At 33.5% G+C, this 19218-nt stretch overlaps 1 protein-coding gene across 1 annotated transcript in view; it reads right to left on the bottom strand.

Annotated features, from left to right (window-relative positions):
- The window catches only part of LOC114339159 (cytosolic carboxypeptidase 6), a 94014-nt gene extending 83130 nt beyond the window's left edge, over positions 1–10884 (bottom strand). Inside the window, exons 1-2 of the mRNA XM_050663087.1 lie at positions 10866–10884; positions 3170–3499 (exon numbers count right to left, since the gene is read on the bottom strand). Of these exons, the coding sequence (XP_050519044.1) occupies positions 3170–3499; positions 10866–10884 (349 nt within the window). The remainder of the gene's footprint in view (positions 1–3169; positions 3500–10865) is intronic.
- Positions 10885–19218: the final 8334 nt, after the last annotated feature.

Raw genomic sequence — 19218 nt, 5'->3', positions numbered from 1 at the left:
GAAACTGAGGATCCTAAAACAGACAACACACATACGGAAAACGAACACAGTCAAATAATGGACACAGTTAGTAAATGGGGCTTACATTTTGACGGATCCAAAGACTCCACAGAATTTTTGGAAAGGCTATACGAACTTAAACGCGGTCCTGTAAGGCTATACGAACTTAAACGACCTGTAACGTGGTCGTTGCGTTTCGTTACTCCAGGTAACTATCAGTCGAAGAAAAAGAGTTCGCTTTTTAAAACAATTTTATTCGGAATCAAAATAAACAAAAGATACGATAATTAGCCTTAATTACTCATTAAGTTCGTTAATAAAATATATTTATAATTAATTTCTACGCATCGAGCTTATTGTTCGGGCCGATGTGACGATATTTTTGTACATGAATGAATGATTCTGACGATCGCGCGAAATAGGAATTGCTTTTATTAATACGACATGAATGTATAAGGAAAAGGGAGAAAGGAGATCCCACTCATCTCGCCGGATTGGAAAGACATATAAAGGATATATGATCATCGCTCATATAAGGATAGGTAAGAAGAAAACTGTCGGATTCGCTCAGCTCGCCAAAACGACAGCGGAAAAAATCGGGAAATACTACCTACATAAACTCACCACTTGTACCTCGCTGTTGTCTATTATTCTTCGATCAACGCTCCAAAAATAATAATCAACAAGGCTTTTCGATCTGATTTTTATATCGTTCGAAACAGTACAAAAACGTGTTTTACTAAATTCATTGGCGTACTCTAGACGATAAAATTATATTATCGTCACAACATCATTAGTTGTTGGTAGCGTTACCAGGTGTCCCGATTTGCGCGGGACGTCCCGATTTTCAGGAGTCTGGGGACGTGTACCGATTTGTACCTGATCGGGACACTAAATGTCCCGATTTTCACCCACGAAAACCAATTTCAGGAGGACTTACAGTAAATTTTATAACTAGATAAGTTATAAAAACAAGGAACTCCTAAGCGGCAAAATCTAATGAAAAATATAATTTTAATAAAAAATAAATAATTTACTTAATCGAAGATTTTTTTTTTGTAATTTCGTCTGATTATTATTATTATGTAGGATTAAATACAGGTTATAGAAACACCTTGTAGTCCAGTAAATGAACGGGAAGTACGGCGACACCGTGTAATTTTCAGGATCAACTCCGAATTGCATGAAAATTTGGACGGCTTGTGCCGTTGGTTGCTTTTAGTTCTATAGAATTTTAACTTAGAATACTTTTCGAGTTATTTACGATTGAAAATGTGTATTTTTCGACAAAAAAATCACGCTTTCAGGCGATTTTCACAAATAACTCAAAAAGTTATTTGATCGAAAAAAATATTCTTAGCATAAATGTAGGTAGCATAATATAAAAAAATGAAAAAAAATTGTGAACTCGTAAAGTCTATAGACCCAGCCAGCAAAGTTGTAGCTCATAAAAAATACGTTCTTATTCGTCATATTCCAAATGAAATATTTCAACGTGAAATAATCAAGAAATGAAGAAACTTTTCGGAAAAAAACAATTAAAACTCTTTTAATAAAGCTTTATTTTTATATTTTAAAAAAGTTTCTAGCATCAAAACTAAGCTAGTTATGCTCAAAATCAAGTTGACTTATTTGTTTGGTAAAAAAATCGTGAAAATCTCCCTCGACTTAGCACCCCAAATGAAATTAATCTTTACGGCTTTACAACCAATTTACTTTACTTATGTATTTTTTACATGATTGAAAAGGCCTGAACGAGTCACTAATCACGAGTGTATGCAAAATATGAACAGCCATATTTTAACCAATTTTTGTCTTACAGAAAAACAAAATGAATCTATCATATTTATACTTTTTACTCCTTGAGATTTTGTAGTATCCCTAATACTTTTTGAGTTATTTTGAAAGAAGGGCACTTTCCAATTTTTAAGAAATTTCTTTTTTACTATAAAACCATTTTTTTTTTGAAAACTAAGCACTCCCAACCGGTAAAACTTACAGATCGTATAAACAATACACTAATACACATATAAAGTAAATGGTAAAGCGGTAACGATTCATTTTATTGACGGTGTTAAATAGGGGGAGATTTTCACGATTCTTTTTATAAAAAAGGAGCCAACTTTATTTTGAGCGTAACTCGCTTAGTTTTAATGCTAAAGACTTTTATATAAAACAAAAATAAAGATATTTTTAAACACTTTAAAAAATTTTAATAGGTTTTGCCCGAAAATTGCTTAATTTTTTGGTTATTTCAAGTTGAAAAATTCGATATGGAATTTGACGAATAAGAACGTATTTTTGACGTGCTACAACTTTGCTTTTACTGGTTTTAGAGACTTTCTGAACATACATTTTTTTTGTTTTTTTAAAAGCTACATTTTTGCTAGGAATATTTTTTTCGATAAAATTACTCGAAAAGTATTGACTTAGTTTAAAAATTATATAGAAGAAAAGTTTCTGCTCTCTGAGAGTTAGTCTGTTGATCCATTTTGGGACTTACTTTAAACGCGCGATTTTTACCCCCGATAAGGGGTAACTGTAACTGTCACCCCCCAAGTAAAAGCAACCAACGGTACAAGTTCAACTTTGAAGTAGACAGTAAGTAGAACCTAAAACCAGATTTTTATGCAATTCGGAGTTGACTCTGAAAATGACACTCCAAAACGGTTATTTACTGGGCTATTGTTGTTTATTTGTCCCGATCTACAACCCTAAATCCCGATTTGTTTTTGCTTATGTACCGATAAAAAACAAATCTAACCTGGCAACACTAGTTGTTGGTCACCTAATCAGGTTGATCCACTACCATTCCATCTTGTTTCGCTAGTCCGACAATGTCTAATTTGTACTTATCAATCTCTTGGCTTACCTGCTCTAATTTGCCGGTTTCGTGTAGGGTTCTTACATTCCATGCACCTATAAATATGTTCTCTCTTATGTCTATTTCATGTTTATCTTTCGTTTTTGCTCTATTTATATTTTCGTCCTTGCTCAATTCCTTTTTCTGTGCCTTGTCTGTCGTGATTTGTGCTTTTATTTGTGTATTTTCATCTTCTGTTCGTTTTTTGGGTTTCCCTGGTCTTCTTCTAGCTGGTTGTTGTATTGATTCCATTTGCGTGTTTTTCCATCTATTATTATTTTATTATATTTTATTGTAACATTTTACCCTTATTGATTTCTTCATTTGCGACTTGTCTTATTTTTTTCTGTGTTTGTAGTTCTTCTTTTGTTATGTCATTATTGTCATTATTTATATACACTTTATAGTCTTTTATGTATTTTAGTTTAGCTTTATTTTGCATGATCTTTTCTTTTTCAAACTTGTTCTGTAGTTTGACCAAACATGTTTTTTCTGCCAGTTTGATAGCTTCTTCGATTTGAACATTGATATTCATTTCTTTTTCCATGAAGTTTCCTACAGCTTGTTTCAGTGCATTTCTATCGTTTTTAGCTCCAATTCTGTTTTCAGGTCGTTTAATTCCTCCCAGTACTTTCTCTGTTCATTCTTTATCTCTTTTACTTCCGTTGTTAAATTTTTTGTTTCTTTGGTTAAGTCATGCATCATTTTAAAAATTTGATCGAGCTTATTATCTTCGTTACGGGTTGTGTTAGGCGATCTAGCCAATACAAGCCATATAATCATCAAAAAGTGGCAAAGCGACTGGTTCTGATGAAATTCCAAGTCAAATTCCAAGTAAAAGTGAAACATACAAGCTTATAAATGTTAGCAATGTTTTAGAGACTATATTTATCTTCGTTTTTCAATACCATTTATACCAGCGGACACCTACCTTATCGTTGGTCAAATTCACTGTACTGTACATAGCTCTATCTAAGAAGACGGTAGCACATACCTGTATTGATTATAGAACCATCCGTTTGTTAAGTCATTTATTGAACATTTATGCGAAGAATACCTAAGTGACACACAGTTTGGTTTCCATAACGGGTTTGGAACGAGATAGGCATTGTTTGGTATGAAAGTACTTGCTCAAAGGTGTCGTGATATATCTGTAGACATGTACTGTTACTTTATCGACTTCCAAAAGGCATTTGAACTTATTCTCTCCACTCTATATTCAACGAAGTACTAGAAGGCATTGGCTTGGATGGCAGAGGCGTTCGCATTAGTGGAATCAAACATTAGTTATATTGTATACAAAGAATTGGAATCAGATTCTCTTAATATTAAAAGAGGAGTATGACAGGAATGCATATTTTCGCCCCTGCTTTTCAAAGTTTACTCCGAAAAAATTTTCAGAAATGCACTTTCTGAAAAACACGAAGGAATAGGTAAACCAAAATACTACTGAGTAGTAAGTAAACAACATAATATAAAACCGTCTGTATATGTCCTTCTTCTTAAAGTTCCCTCTCCTATCAGAGGTTGGATATCACAATGGCTATGGTCACTTCGTTGGTTGCTGCTTTGAACAGTTGTAATGAACTACAGTTAAACAATTCTCTAAGGTTCCTCAGCCAGGAGATGCGTCTTCTTCCTATGCTTTTTCTTCCTTGGATCCTTCCTTGCATAATAATTCTCAGCAATTCATATTTTTCTCCTCTGGTAATGTGACCCAAATATTCCAGTTTTCTTATTTTTATACTATTCATATAATTTCTAACTCCTTATTTAAACGTCGTAGCACTTCAACATTGGTAATTCTTTGAACCCATTGAATTTTCAATATTCTTCTGTATAGAAAATATGTAGCATCTTAGAGCCCTCAATCTGAGAGGCAACTTCAATTCAGACTTTCATTTCTTTGCTTTGGTCATTTTTGTCATCAACCCAGGTTCCCAGATATTTGTATGTCTTTAATTTTTCTATTTTGGTTTGCTCTATCATTAACCTTCCATTGACATGTTGTGTTATTGAGAAAATCATAAAGGACCCCGCAGAAACCTTATGGGAAATGGCTCTCTGTCAAATGCTCTTAAAATTTGGGATCTGGTAGTCCTTGATGTGTAGAACAAAATACTTGATGGGCCCCTAGCTCCAAAAATCATGGTTTTAAGATATAAGCCTCTGAAGTTATATGTAGAGTGAGGACGTTTCAGTTGGAATAAATTCATTTTCTCGAGAATGGGCGACTCTGGAGATAAATCCCGAATCAGGTCGATTTGTATTTTTAAATTTTAATTTTTTTGAATATATATCATACTAGTAACGTGATCCATCTGCGCGTGATGATGCCCGCTAGTTTTCATTAAAAAAAATAGTTTTCATTAAAAAAAATTATTTCTTCGAACCGATGACGGTCGCCAATTCAATACGTTTTTCCTATCTAAAAAGTACAAAACGTCCCTAAAGAAATTTTCACTTCAAAAATTTATTTCGTCGAATCGATTACGGTCGCTAATTTAATATCTTTTCCCCATCCGAAAAGTGCACAACGTCCCTCAAGAAGTTTTCACTTAAAAAATTTATTTCTTCGAAGCGATGACGGTCGCGATGGCGGTCGCCAATTTAATACATTGCCCCATTAAAAAAGTGCACAACGTTCCTAAAGAAGTTTTCACTTCAATAAATATACGTATAAAATTTATTTTGTCGAAGAGATGACGGTCGCGATGACGGTCGCGAAATAAATCCTTTTTCCCCATCCAAAAATAGGTTTTACATTTATTTTAAATTTAAATACTTCTAGACAATTTATATATACATACAAATAATATACAGCATAAGCGATGACGGTCGCGAATTCAATGCTTTTTCCCCTATTAAAAAATCTATTCAAAAATTTATTTCGTCGAAGTGATGACGGTCGCTAATTAAATACTTTTTTCCCATCTAAAAAGTGCACAACGTCCCCAAACGAAGTTTTCACTTCAAAAATTTATTTCGCCGAAGCGATGACGGTCGCGATGACAGTCGCTAATTAAATACTTTTTCTCTATCTAAAAAGTGCACAACGTCCCTAAAGAAATTTCACTTCAAAAATTTATTTCGTCGAAGCGATGACGGTCGCGATGGCGGTCGCTTTCTTTGAAGCGATGACGGTCGCCAATTTAATACATTTTCTCATCAAAAAAGGGGCAACGTCCCTAAAGAAGTTTTCACTTCAATAAATATACGTACAAAATTTATTTCGTCGAAGAGATGACGGTCGCGAAATAAATCCTTTGTCCCCATCCAAAAATAGGTTTTACATTTATTTTAAATTTAAATACTTCTATACAATTTATGTATACATACACATAATAAAAGATACGTACAAAATTTATTTCGCCGAAGAGATGACGGTCGCGAAATAAATCCTTTTTCCCCATCCTAAAATAGGTTTTACATTTATTTTAAATTTAAATACTTCTATACAATTTATATATACATACAAATAATATACAGGGTGTTTCATTAATAATTGTCCATATAGTAACTGGCGAAACCTTAGCACAAAATACGAAGATTTAACCTAAAACACTTAAATAAAATGTGGTTCCTTACTGAGTTACAGGGTGTTTTATCTAAAAATTTAAAAACTATTTTTGCTTAGTATTTTCAAACTATTTAACGTATCCTTTTCATACTTGGCAGGAAGTATAGGTACTGCAGAAGGTACTAAATTATGTTAAACAAACGTTTATGGTTATTACCAGAGGCGTACGACGGGGGAAAGTGAATGGTTGACCCTTTCCAAATTCTACGCCACTGGCGAAATTGCTATTTTAGTTCAATTTTTGGATTCTCCAATACTTTCCATGAAAATAATATACTCTTCATTCGTAACGATAAAGTCATTAGTTTTCGATATATTTGAAGTTAAAAATGAAACGACACGGTTATTTTGATCAGTGTATTGTGTCGCTTCATTTTTAATTTCAAATATCTCGAAAACTAATCATTTTATCGCTAGGAATGAAAAGTATATTATTTACATAAAAACTATTGCAAAATCAAAAAATTACACTAAAATAACAATTTCGTCAGTGGCGTAGAATTTGGGAAGGGTCAACCAGCCACTACCCCCTGTCGTACGCCTCTGATAGTAGCTAGAAACGTTTATTTATCTTAATTTAGTAGGGTGTACAGTACATGCACTTTCTGCCAAGTATGATAAGGATACGCCAAATAGTTTTAAAGTACTGGGTACAAATAATTTTAAAATTTTAATCATATGAATCATATCATAAATTAATCAAAATAACTGTACCGTTTCATATTTAACTTCAAATATCTCGAAAACTAATGACTTTATCGTTACCAATGAGGAGTATATTATTTACGTAGAAAGTATTGTAGAATCTAAAAATGGCACCAAAATAGTAATTCCTCCAGTGACGTAGAATTTGAAAAGGGTCAACCATCCACCATCCCCTGTCGTACGCCTCTGGTAGTAGCTAGAAACGTTTGTTTATCATAATTTAGTAGAGTGTCTAGTAGTCGCACATTCTGCCAAGTATGAAAAGCATACGTCGAATAGTATTAAAATGCTGAGCAAAATTAGTTTTTAAATTTTTAGATAAAACACCCTGTAACTCAGTAAGGAACCACATTTTATTTAAGTGTTTTAGGTTAAATCTTCGTATTTAGTAATAAGCTTTCTCCAGTTACCATATGGACAATTATTAATGAAACACCCTGTATAGCATAAGCGATGACGGTCGCAATGACGGTCGCGATGACGGTCGCGAATTTAATGCTCTTTCCCCTATCCAAAAATCGCACAACGTCCCTAAATAAGTTTTCACTTCAATAAAAATCGACCTTATTCGGGATTTATCTCCAGGGTCGCCCATTCTCGAGAAAATGAATTTATTCCAACTTAAACGTCCTCACTCTACAAATAACTTCAGAGGCTTACATCTTAAAACCATGATTTTTGGAGCTAGGGGCACATTGAGTCTTTTGTTCTACACATCAAGGACTACCAGAACTCAAAGTTTCAGAGCATTTGACAGAGAGCCATTTCCCATAAGGATTCTGCGGGGTCCTTTAGTTTTTATTTTGTTTATTTTTAGTTCATATCGAATGCAATAATCGTTAATTCTATTTAACAATTTCGCTTCCTGAAATATGGCTTCACTGTATACGTTAAACAGTAGCGGCGACAGAACACAACCCTGTCTTACTCCTCTCTTTATATCAATATTCTCGGATTCTTGTTCTTCTATCTTTATATTGGCCTTTTGATTCCAATACAGATTGATGATAATTCGTAAATCTCTTCTGTCTATATCACTGTTTTTCAATAATTCTATTAGTTTTTCGAACCCTGTCGGACCCTGTCGAACGCTTTTTCGAAGTCAATGAAACAGGAATAAATATTCAGGTTCATATCTAAGCATCTTTGAGAGAGGACATTAAAGGCAAACAATGCCTCTCTTCTCTTGTTCCAAGTCCTTTGCGGAACCCAAATTGGCTATCATCCATATCATCTTCTTGCTTTCTGTATAATCTTCCATGAATCACCTTTAAAAATATTTTGAGGGTATGGCTTATTAGTGATATTTTCCTATAGTCCGAATAATCTTTGGCATATATTGTTTTTGATATTGTTACAAAGGTGGACACCAACCATTCCTGAGGGATTTTTCAGGTTTTGTATACTTCAATAAACAGATCCAGTAGTACAGGTAGAGTTCCATCGTCTAGTCATTTCGCAGGTATTTCGTCTGGACCTACAGTTTTTCCGTTTTTTACGTAAATATGCAAATAGTACCAAACTTGAGCAAGTTGATCAAATTGTTTACTTTGGATATTACTTAGTAAATTGTAACGCAGAGAGTCACGGTGAAATCCAGAATTGAGCAGGCCAGAGCCGCTTTTAGAAGTATTATGTAACATGATATAAATCGCCTTGAGGCTTTCGAAATGTAGTGATATAGAAGATCAAAAATGAATAACCATTTTCAATTTCGTTGCAAAACGAAAATACAGCCGCATCATATTCTAGTCCAATCAAAGAGTGCAGCAAGCACCTCTACCGGTTTCGAAACTTATTAGTCTCTCATCAGGAGGCATATATGCTACTCTCTTTGATCCAACCAAAACAAACCCCGGCGTGTACTCACGGATTGCAACGAACGAAATGGCATAGATGCCCTAGCGTCAACTGCTAGCAAAAGACTAAGTTTCCAATTTAATGGCATATAAAACAACATAATGTTGCTCTACATCCGACCAGACTGAAAACAATGGGAACCTTCTCTGGTTACACCTCCGAGGCTTCTACAATTTGCAAGCCATATTGGATGCTGAGACTAAGGAAGATGAGGAAATTTTACAATTTATAATTCACGTCCCATCTGCTCAGCGCGGTAAAGTTCCAACGAGAATGGTTCCCTTCATACTCCATAAAGAGTAAATAGGTAAATCAAAAATGAATAACCATTTTCAATTTCGTTGCAAAACGAAAATACATCCACATCATATTCTAGTCCAATCAGAGAGTACAGAAAGCACCTCTACCGGTTTCGAAACTTATTAGTCTCTCATCAGGAGGCACATATGCTGCTCTCTCTGATCCAACCAAAACAAACCTCGGCGTGTAGTCACGGATTGCAACGAAAGAAATGGCATAGGTGCTCTAGCGGCAACTGCTAGCAAAAGACTAAGTTTTCAATCTAATGGCATATAAAACAACATAATGTTGCTCTACATCCCACCAGACTGAAAACAATGGGAACCTTTTCTTCCTTAGTCTCAGCATCCGTTATGGCTTGCAAATTGTAGAAGCCTCGGAGATGTAACCAGAGAAGGTACCCATTGTTTTCAGTCTGTGGGATGTAGAGCAACATTATGCTGTTTATATGCCATTAGATTGAAAACTTAGTCTTTTGCTAGCAGTTGCTGCTAGGGCATCTATGCCATTTCGTTCGTTGCAATCCGTGACTATACACGCCGGGGTTTGTTTTGGTTGGATCAGAGAGAGCAGCATATGTGCCTGCTGAAGAGAGACTAATAAGTTTCGAAACCGGTAGAGGTGCTTGCTGCACTATCTGATTGGACATTTTTGATTTACCTGTTTACTCTTTGAGCAGATGTGACGTGAATTATAAATTGTAAAATTCCCTTATCTTCCTTAGTCTCAGCATCCGTTATGGCTTGCAAATTGTAGAAGCCTCGGAGGTGTAACCAGAGAAGGTTCCCATTGTTTTCAGTCTGGTGGGATGTAGAGCAACATTATGTTGTTTTATATGCCATTAGATTGAAAACTTAGTATTTTGATATAGAAGAATTTTAAAAGTTGTTTGGATGGAGAAGATTCGAAACTCGACAATACTAGAACGTCTTAGTAAGACTACTGAGGTTATAAAAAGCACCAAGAAGAGAAAGCTATACTAAATTTACAATCAAGATGCAGTAGAAATAAACAAACCAAGACACGTTAAATGCTACTAGGAGCTTCAATGTATATACATTGTAAATTATGATTCGGGAGTGCTCCTAGTAGCATTTAACGTGTCTTGGTTTGTTTATTTCTACTGCATCTTGATTGTAAATTTAGTATAGAGTACTTCGGACATGGAATTCGACGTCCCAAAAATAGATTTCTAAAAACTATTATGCAAGGGAAATAACAAGCTAACGCAGTCCAGGACGGAGAAGAACCTCATGGTTGAAGAAATTGCGAGATTGGTATGGTATTGATACAAGCATGCTCTATAGAATGACAGTGAATAAAATTAAGATAGTTACGATGTTAATCAACGTACTCAAAGGACATGGTACATGAATAAGAAGAAAGTCTACTCCAAAAGTTTAAAATTTGTTTATATAAGATATTGACAAAAACATTAAAGTAAATGTAGTTAGGACCAAATAATAGTAACAAAAAAGCCGATAACTTATGGCTGTTATCCTACATATAAAAAATAATTTAACCATTCTCTCAAAACATTTTTTGTTGTTAACTTACCTTCTCCAAAATCACCCATCTTTTAAGAAATAAATCACAATGCACTTCAATTGGAACTATTATAAGTAGTTTATTATTTTATAAAAGTCATTTGTATAGCAGTGGAACATGACAAACTGCCTGATAGTTCACCTTTTGTTGACATTTTTCAAACGTGCATTGTTTGATCGATACTAAAACGCCGTGGCTTGTCTTAGAAGGTACCTTTTGAATAAATAGGTCAAATTTTCACATAATACTGACCTGGTAGTAGGAGTATTTGAGCTTTAATGAATGAACTTCATTCCAGAAACAAGACAATAAAAGTGGGTATATATACAGGGTGTCCAGAAACTCTCCCGACAAACGAAGACCGGAGATTCTTCAGGTAATTTTAAGACAATTTAACCCAATTCACCTAGTCCGAAAATGCTTCCTGAAGGAGCTAGAGCTCTTTGAAGATGGCGTCTGGGAATTAGTTTTTCTTAAATATCTCCAGAACACTGTTATTCAGAAAAACGAAAACTGGTGCGCTTATTTACCTTACAGAGATAAATCGATTCCACCAATTACGAATTTCTAGTACCGTCATAGGCGCCCGTTTTGGGAAGGGCAACTGGTATTTTATCGCATAACTTTTTTGTCTTTAACTTCTAAGCATTCTTGACAATGGATTTATTAAATTGTGAGGTATTCTAGTACTAAAAGGTACTCTTGCTTTAATGCATAGGATGCACCGTTTTCTAGAAAAATTGATTTAAAATTGTTTCGTTTATTAAATTTGAAGAAAATTTGAAAATTTTTGTCAAAAAAAGACTGTGTATTTTACCGATTTAAAGTAATAGTAACTTTTAGTACTAGAATACCTCATAATTTAATCATCAAGTGTCAAAAATGCTTAAAAATTAAAGACAAAAAAGTTATGCGATAAAATAACCATTGACCTACCCAACAAAACGGACGCATATGACCGGTACTAGAATTTCGCAACTAAGGAAATCGATTTACCTCTGGAAGATAAATAAGCGTACCAGTTTTCGTTTTTCTAAATACTTTTTTTTTTAATTTTTTTTTTCAAATTCAACAAACGAAAAATTCTTAAATTGATTTTTATCGAAAACGGTGCATTCTACCGACCCAAAGCAAGGGTACCTTTTAGTACTAGAATACCTTACAATTTACTAATCCAGTATAAAAAATGCTTAGAAGTTAAAGATAAAAAAGTTATATGATAAAATAGCGTTACCCCACCCAGAACGGGCGCCTATGACCAGTCCTAGAGATTCGTAATTGATGTAATTAATTTATCTCTGCAAGATAAATAAGTGTACCAGTTTTGATTTTTCTAAATAGAAGCGTTCTGGAAATATTTAAGCAAAACTGATTCCATGATGCCATCTTTAAAGAGCTCTATCTCCCTTAGGAAGCATTTTCGAACTAGGTGAATTGGGTTAAATTGTCTTAAAATTATCTGAAGAATCTCCAGTCTTCGTTTGTCGGGAGAGTTTCTGGACACCCTGTATAATTTATAGACTTTTATATAGGGTGAGTCATGAGGAACTGTACATACTCCTACCTCATATGGAGCTCCCTATGGTGAATAACAAATTACCATTATCTGCTCCCATTATTTAATAATATACAGGGCGAGTTGTAAGTTTTGACTGAAATTTCTCTTCGTCATAACTTTTAAACGGTAAATTAGATATATCTCATATTTTTGGCCAAATCTTACACTACTACCACCAAATTAACTGCTTTATTCAGACTACAGAAAAATCAGATCCGTGTGCACAGGGTGATTGATATGCACGTCATCTGGAATTTCGAGGCTTTTTGACACTAAATTTATACAAATAGATTACTTGGAGCGTTTTTGGTGTTGGTGAACACGAATACGCCATCAGAACCGACCTACGAAAACCAAAAACACCAAAGCAACACCAAAAACCCCCCAAGTAATCTTTTTGCATCAATTTAATGCCAAAAACCCTCGAAACTTCAGGTGACGTGGCTTAGCAGTAACATTAGGCACCAGGTGCTCCGGGGGTCGGTTCTGATTGCGTATCCATGTTCAGTGACCCCAAAAACCCTTGAGTAATAAAATCTGGCCCTTAATATACTGATTTGGACATGTTTATCCACTTTTTGGTGCATTTTATTCACTGTAAATGGAATTAGTATTTTATGTAACAAAAAAATAAGCTACAATTACCGATTATTTTTCAAGACTAAATAAGTAATTTTCTTATTAAGTATATTATGTATTTTAATAAGAAAATATTTACATAATCTATATATTGCACATTTCATATTAATTACTGTATGCATCCACATAATACAGGGTGTTTCATTGGGAAACGGAAATATTTAAATGGTGAATAGAGGTCACCGAGGCCGTTCTAGGTATACTAAATTTTTTGCCCTACCGACTTTTATATCCGAGTTACAGGGTGTTTTATAGATTTTGCTCATTTCTTTCCTAAGCCATAACTTTAGAGCCACCTTGTATATTTTTTTAATATTTGGTACACGTATGCCTCATTCAAATCCCAAACGACAGACATACTAATCACAAGAAAAATCCAGGTCCGGATTAACAAAAAATTATAAAGTAATTGTGACCTTAAAACAACACCCTGTATATTGAAATTTTAAAAATCAGTTTGCATATTTGAAAAGAGCACAAAAAACTAAGTCTAATGATTTGCTTCGATTTTTCGGCCAGAAAATTTTTTGACTTTAATTTTGAAATTATATTGAATTTTTTAAGAACTCAACATTAAAAAGCAGGTATTATTAACTTTTAATTATAAATTATTAAAGTTATTGAATAAATACTCATTTTAAAATGAATCAATACTTATTTACCACATTGGAAAGGCCCAATTAATAATCACAAGAAAAATCCAGGTCCGAATTAACAAAAAAACATAAAGTAATTGTGACCTTGAAACAACACCCTGTATATTGACATGTTCAAAACTTGTTTGCACATTTGAAAAGACCACAAAAATCCGAGCTTATCGGTTCACTTTGATTTTTTGTGCAAAAATTTACTTAATTAAATATATTCAAATTTTTAAGAGCCCTGAAATTAATAAGCAGGTTTTTAAAGCACTTTTAATAATAAATCATTTAAGTTAATGAATAAATACTAATTTTAAAAATAACCAGTTATTATTTACTGTGTTAAAAGGACTCACGTACTAATCAGAAGAAAAATCCAAGTCCGTATTAACAACAAAATACAAAGTAATTGTAAAAAACACCGTGTATATTGAAATTTTTAAAATACGTTTGCACGGCTTAAGAGAGCCCGAAAAACTAAGTTTAATGTCCCGCTTTAATTTTTTGTGCAGACAATTTAATGACATTACTTTTGAAATTATACCGAAATGTTTATTATGAGTTCAGAGTTCTTAAAAATTTCGACATAATTCAAAATTAAATTCATTAAGTTGTCTGGCCAAAAAATTGAAGCCGACGATTAAACTTCGTTTTTTGTGCTCTTTTCATATCTATGTGCAAACGGATTTTGAAAATTTCAATATACAGGGTGTTGTTTCAAGATTACAATTACTTTATATTATTTTGTTAATCCGGCCTGCATTTTTATTGTGATTTGTAAGTGGGTCGTTCGAATGTCGTAAATAAGTACCTATTGATTATTTTTAAAATGGGCATTTATTTAATAAATTTAATAATTTATTGTTAAAAGTGCTTAAAAATCTGCTTTTTAATTTCAGTGTTCTTAAAAGTATCAATATATTTAATTTCAAAATCAAAGTCATTAAATTTCCTTCACAAAAAACTAAAGCAAACCTATAAACTCAGATTTTTATGGTCTTTTCAAATGTGCAAACAAATGTTGAAAATTTCAATATACAGGGTGTTGTTTCAAGATCAGAATTACTTTATGTTTTTTTGTAAATCCGGACCTGGATTTTTCTTGTGATTAATAATTGGGTCGTTCCAATGTGGTAAATAGGTAGGGTAGGTGGGGGCAAAAGTACGCACAGGGCAAAGGTACGCACTTATATTTTTCAGTAACTTCTTATATGTTGGCGACAACATCTTGTGGCATATGTTTGTACTACTCAGTAGCATTGGATGAGAAACTTTGGCGCAATCAGGGCGAACACAACAACAAAAATGAGGTAAAAATTATTTTTGTACCTCTTGATCTAATTTTTCTTAAAAATTAATTGATTCTAATTCTTAATCTTTCAAACTCAGATTATTATTGGTTAGGCATGTTGAAAGTTTATTGTTAGAAGTCTTCTTCTACATGACAGTTTGAAGTTTATATGTGCATAGTTTCATATTGAGGTTAGATATATTATTGGTTGCCGGATGGGGCAAAAGTACTCATACAAATGGGGCAAAGGTACGCACTCCGAACGTTGAAATGAGGCAAACTTTTGCAATGCGTACTTTTGCCCCCACTGAGGTAAACTTGGCAAATACATGTTTCAAGTCTATCTTCAAAGTGAATATCAAGTTGAGCTTGATATTCTATCAGATAGTTTTGTCTCAATTGCAAAATGTCTCAAATCCGCAAAAGTACGCACATGCGTACTTTTGCCCCATTGCGCGGGGCAAAGGTACGCATTTACATTTTTTTTTCAAAAAGTTATCAACACTACAAAAATAATATTTAAGAATTTCCATTTGCCTAATATCATTACAAAATGTATCAATTTCACTTTCATCTATACTCTGTGCCAATTCAAGCCTTTGGAGATTCACTAGAAATGAAAATTTAGAAAATGCGTACCTTTGCCCCCACCTACCCTATTGATTAATTTTAAAATGAGTATTTATTCAATAGCTTTAATAATTTATAATTAAAAGTTAATAATACCTGCTTTTTAATGTCACGAGTTCTTAAAAAATTCAATATAATTTCAATATTAAAGTCATAAAATGGTCTGGCCGAAAAACTGAAGCGAACGATTAGACTTAGTTTTTTGTGCTCATTTCAAATATGCATACAGATTTTCAAAATTTCAATATACAGGGTGTTGTTTTAAGGTCACTATTACTTTATAATTTTTTGTTAATCCGGACCTAGATTTTTCTGGTGAGTAGTATGTCGGTCGTTTGGGTTTTGGATGAGACACATGTGTACCAAATATCAAAAAAATATACAGGGTGGTTCTAAAGTTATGGCTTAGGAAATAAATTGGCAAAATCGATAAAACACCCTGTAACTTGGGTATAAAAGTCAGTAGGGCAAAAAATTTATTATGCCTAGAACCAATTCGGTGACCTCTATTCACAATTAAAGTATTTCCGTTTCCCAATGAAACACCCTGTATAATGTAATTTGGTTTTTTTAATAAAAATTACGCTATTATTGACATAAAAAGATCTAATACTATATACAAATACATATTAACATAGTATGTGCTATTATTACGTATATTCGGTACACTTATTACGGCTAGCCAACAATGATCGGTTATTAGAATATTCCGGTTATAAGAATATTTTTGCTTGGCACGAAGGCTATTCCAATAAGCGGGTTCGACTGTATAAGGTCTTATATTTTTCGTTGTGGTTCTTCTCCGCCTCGTTTTATTAGCTCGTTTGGTATTAGTTCGAAAAGTATAGGAGAAGAAAGAAATACTTCATTTTGATATTAGTATGCGATCACGGTCTCGTATACTACACAAATTTCTAAACGACTCAACTAATACTAATGTCAATAGGTACTTATACAAGTATATAGGGTGAGGCAGATAACTGGCCTATTAGAAATATCTCGAGAACTAAAGGCAACAGAATCATGAAAATTGGAATAAAGAGGTTTTGAAGGATGATCTATTAAATGAAAATATTTTCATCTCTTTGCAACTTCCGGTTATAACGGAAGTTGCTTATAACTTCGTTTTTTTTTAATGGGACACCTTGTATATTTTTACATTTTTGGATCCTCTTCGACGTCTTCTTTCTTAAAATATAGGTTTTGTAATATTATACAGGGTACTTTAAGAGATAATTACGTTTTTTTATTAATTTCGTAGCAACATTCACACCCTGTAGAATTGTAGTAGTTTGACATCTAAAACTCTACTTACGTTCAAATGATTTTTAATATACTCTACTATTGTTCAGAATCATTAGTATGGCAAAATTTTTAATTTTAGTATACAGGGTTGGTCGAAACTCGGAATGAGTATTTTCTGAGTCTTCTTAAATAGAACACTCTGTATTTTTGTATTGTAGCGAAATGATATTTTATAGTACTTTTTTATTTCTTAAGCATTCCCTATACCTAACTGCTTTAATTTGTGAGTTATTGGTGATTCAAGCTAAACATTAATTGCAACAAAAAATACGTAAAATTTTATTAGGTTGGCCGTGAAAATACTCAATCCTAAATAATTTTCAGAAATAAATACATATTAATCCAGACTGGTCCTTAAAATTACCAATAATAGTTTAGCTATCAAAATACCAACGTAGTTAAGATTGTTGGTGCGATTAACAATTAAGCACAAATTAAAGCAGTTAGGTATAGGGAATGCTTAAGAAATAAAAAAGTACCATAAAATATCATTTCATTACAATACTAAAATACAGGGTGTTCCATTTAAGAAAACTCAGAAAATACTCATTCCGAGTTTCGACCAACCCTGTATATTAAAATTAAAAATTTAGCTGTACTAATGATTCTTAACAATAGTAGAGTATATTAAAAATCATTTGAACGTAAGTAGAGTTTTAGATGTAAAACTACTACAATTATACAGGGTGTTAATTTTGCTACGAAATTAATAAAAAAACGTAATTATCTTTTAAAATACCCCGCATAATAATACAAAACCTCATATTTTAAGAAAGAAGACATCGAAGAGAATCAAAAAATGTAAAAATATACAGGGTGTCCCATTTAAAAAAACGAAGTTATAAGCAACTTCCGGTATAACTGGAAGTTGCAAAGAGATGAAAATATTTTCATTTAATAGATCATCCTTCAAAACCCTTTTATTCCAATTTTCATGATTCTGTTGCCTTTAGTTCTCGAGATATTTCTAATAGACCCTTTATTTGCCTCACCCTGTAGAGTTTTGGGTCTTCCTCGTGGACTCGTGGTCTACCTAATACTAGTCTCCATTTGGTGATTTTCTTGATACCTGCTTCTGGATTTCTCCATTATATTTATACCATCCATTTGAGTCTCTATATAGTCGAGGCATTGAAGCACCAAAATAGGCCTTACTGTCGATTTTTGGCGCAGTAAGACGGATTTTAATGCAGTTTGGTGCGTTGGATTCGTGAGAATGTCAGGAAATTTTGTGAAATAATGTAATGAATAAGAAATCTAAAATTGCATTTGTGCATAAGAAAAATGCATTTCAAAAATGCATTTCGGTAAATAGTGGGAAAAATTGACTTAATCTTCTTACTCGGGGATTTTTGGGGTCGCTGAAAATGAATATGAGGTCGGCGAGAGTGTGCAAACTACCTGGTGCCTGCAGTGGGTGTAATAAACGTCTTCCTCTGGACTATTGTGGTATTTTATCATATAATTGGCTTAAACTCATTACTCGGGGGTTTTTGGGGTCGCTGAAAATAAATATGAGGTCGGCGAGAGTGTGCAAACTACCTGGTGCCTGCAGCGGGTGTAATAAACGTCTTCCTCTGGAGTATTGTGGTAATTTATCATATAATTGGCTTAAACTCATTACTTGGGGGGTTTTTGGGGTCGCTGAAAAAGAATATGAGGTCGGCGAGAGTGTGCAAGCTACCTGATGCCTGCAGCAGGTGTAATAAACGTCTTCCTCTGGACTATTATGGTAATTTGTTAAATAATTGACCCAAACTTGTTACTCGGGGGGTTTTTGTGGTTGAGGAAAATAAATATCGCAACGACTAAATTCTAATTTCATATCATTTAAAGCAGTTTGAATTAAGACGCAAGTGGATGATGTGGTTTTGCCTTGAGACAAAATTACTAGATACAGAATGTACTTAATGGCTATTGCCAAAAATAAAAAAATTGTCATTGAAACAATTCTCTCATCTGTTGATGCATTTACCCAGAATTTAAAAAGGGTATATTTACAAACACAAATTTGGCTGCATGGAGAGGACAGTAACATGAATCCAACCGATTGGGGATGGGAATTACAAAATAATGTATTAATTCCAGTTAGAATGACTCAGCGGCCTGGTCCTCCAAACATTTTAAATTCAATATTCTGTAGTTGTAAGTCAGACTGCGGCAACTCATGCGGGTGCAGGAAGCATGGGTTAGTTTGTAATTTAGCCTGCAAAAAATGTTCAGGCTCTGATTGCACAAATTTTGCATTGGACTAGAGAGAGGAAGGCAGTAATGAAGAAGAAGATGATAATGATGAAG

Source organism: Diabrotica virgifera, chromosome 10 (genome assembly GCF_917563875.1).
Source record: "Diabrotica virgifera virgifera chromosome 10, PGI_DIABVI_V3a".
Classification (NCBI taxonomy): Eukaryota; Metazoa; Arthropoda; class Insecta; order Coleoptera; family Chrysomelidae; genus Diabrotica; species Diabrotica virgifera.
This window is presented reverse-complemented; position numbering and strand designations above follow the sequence as displayed.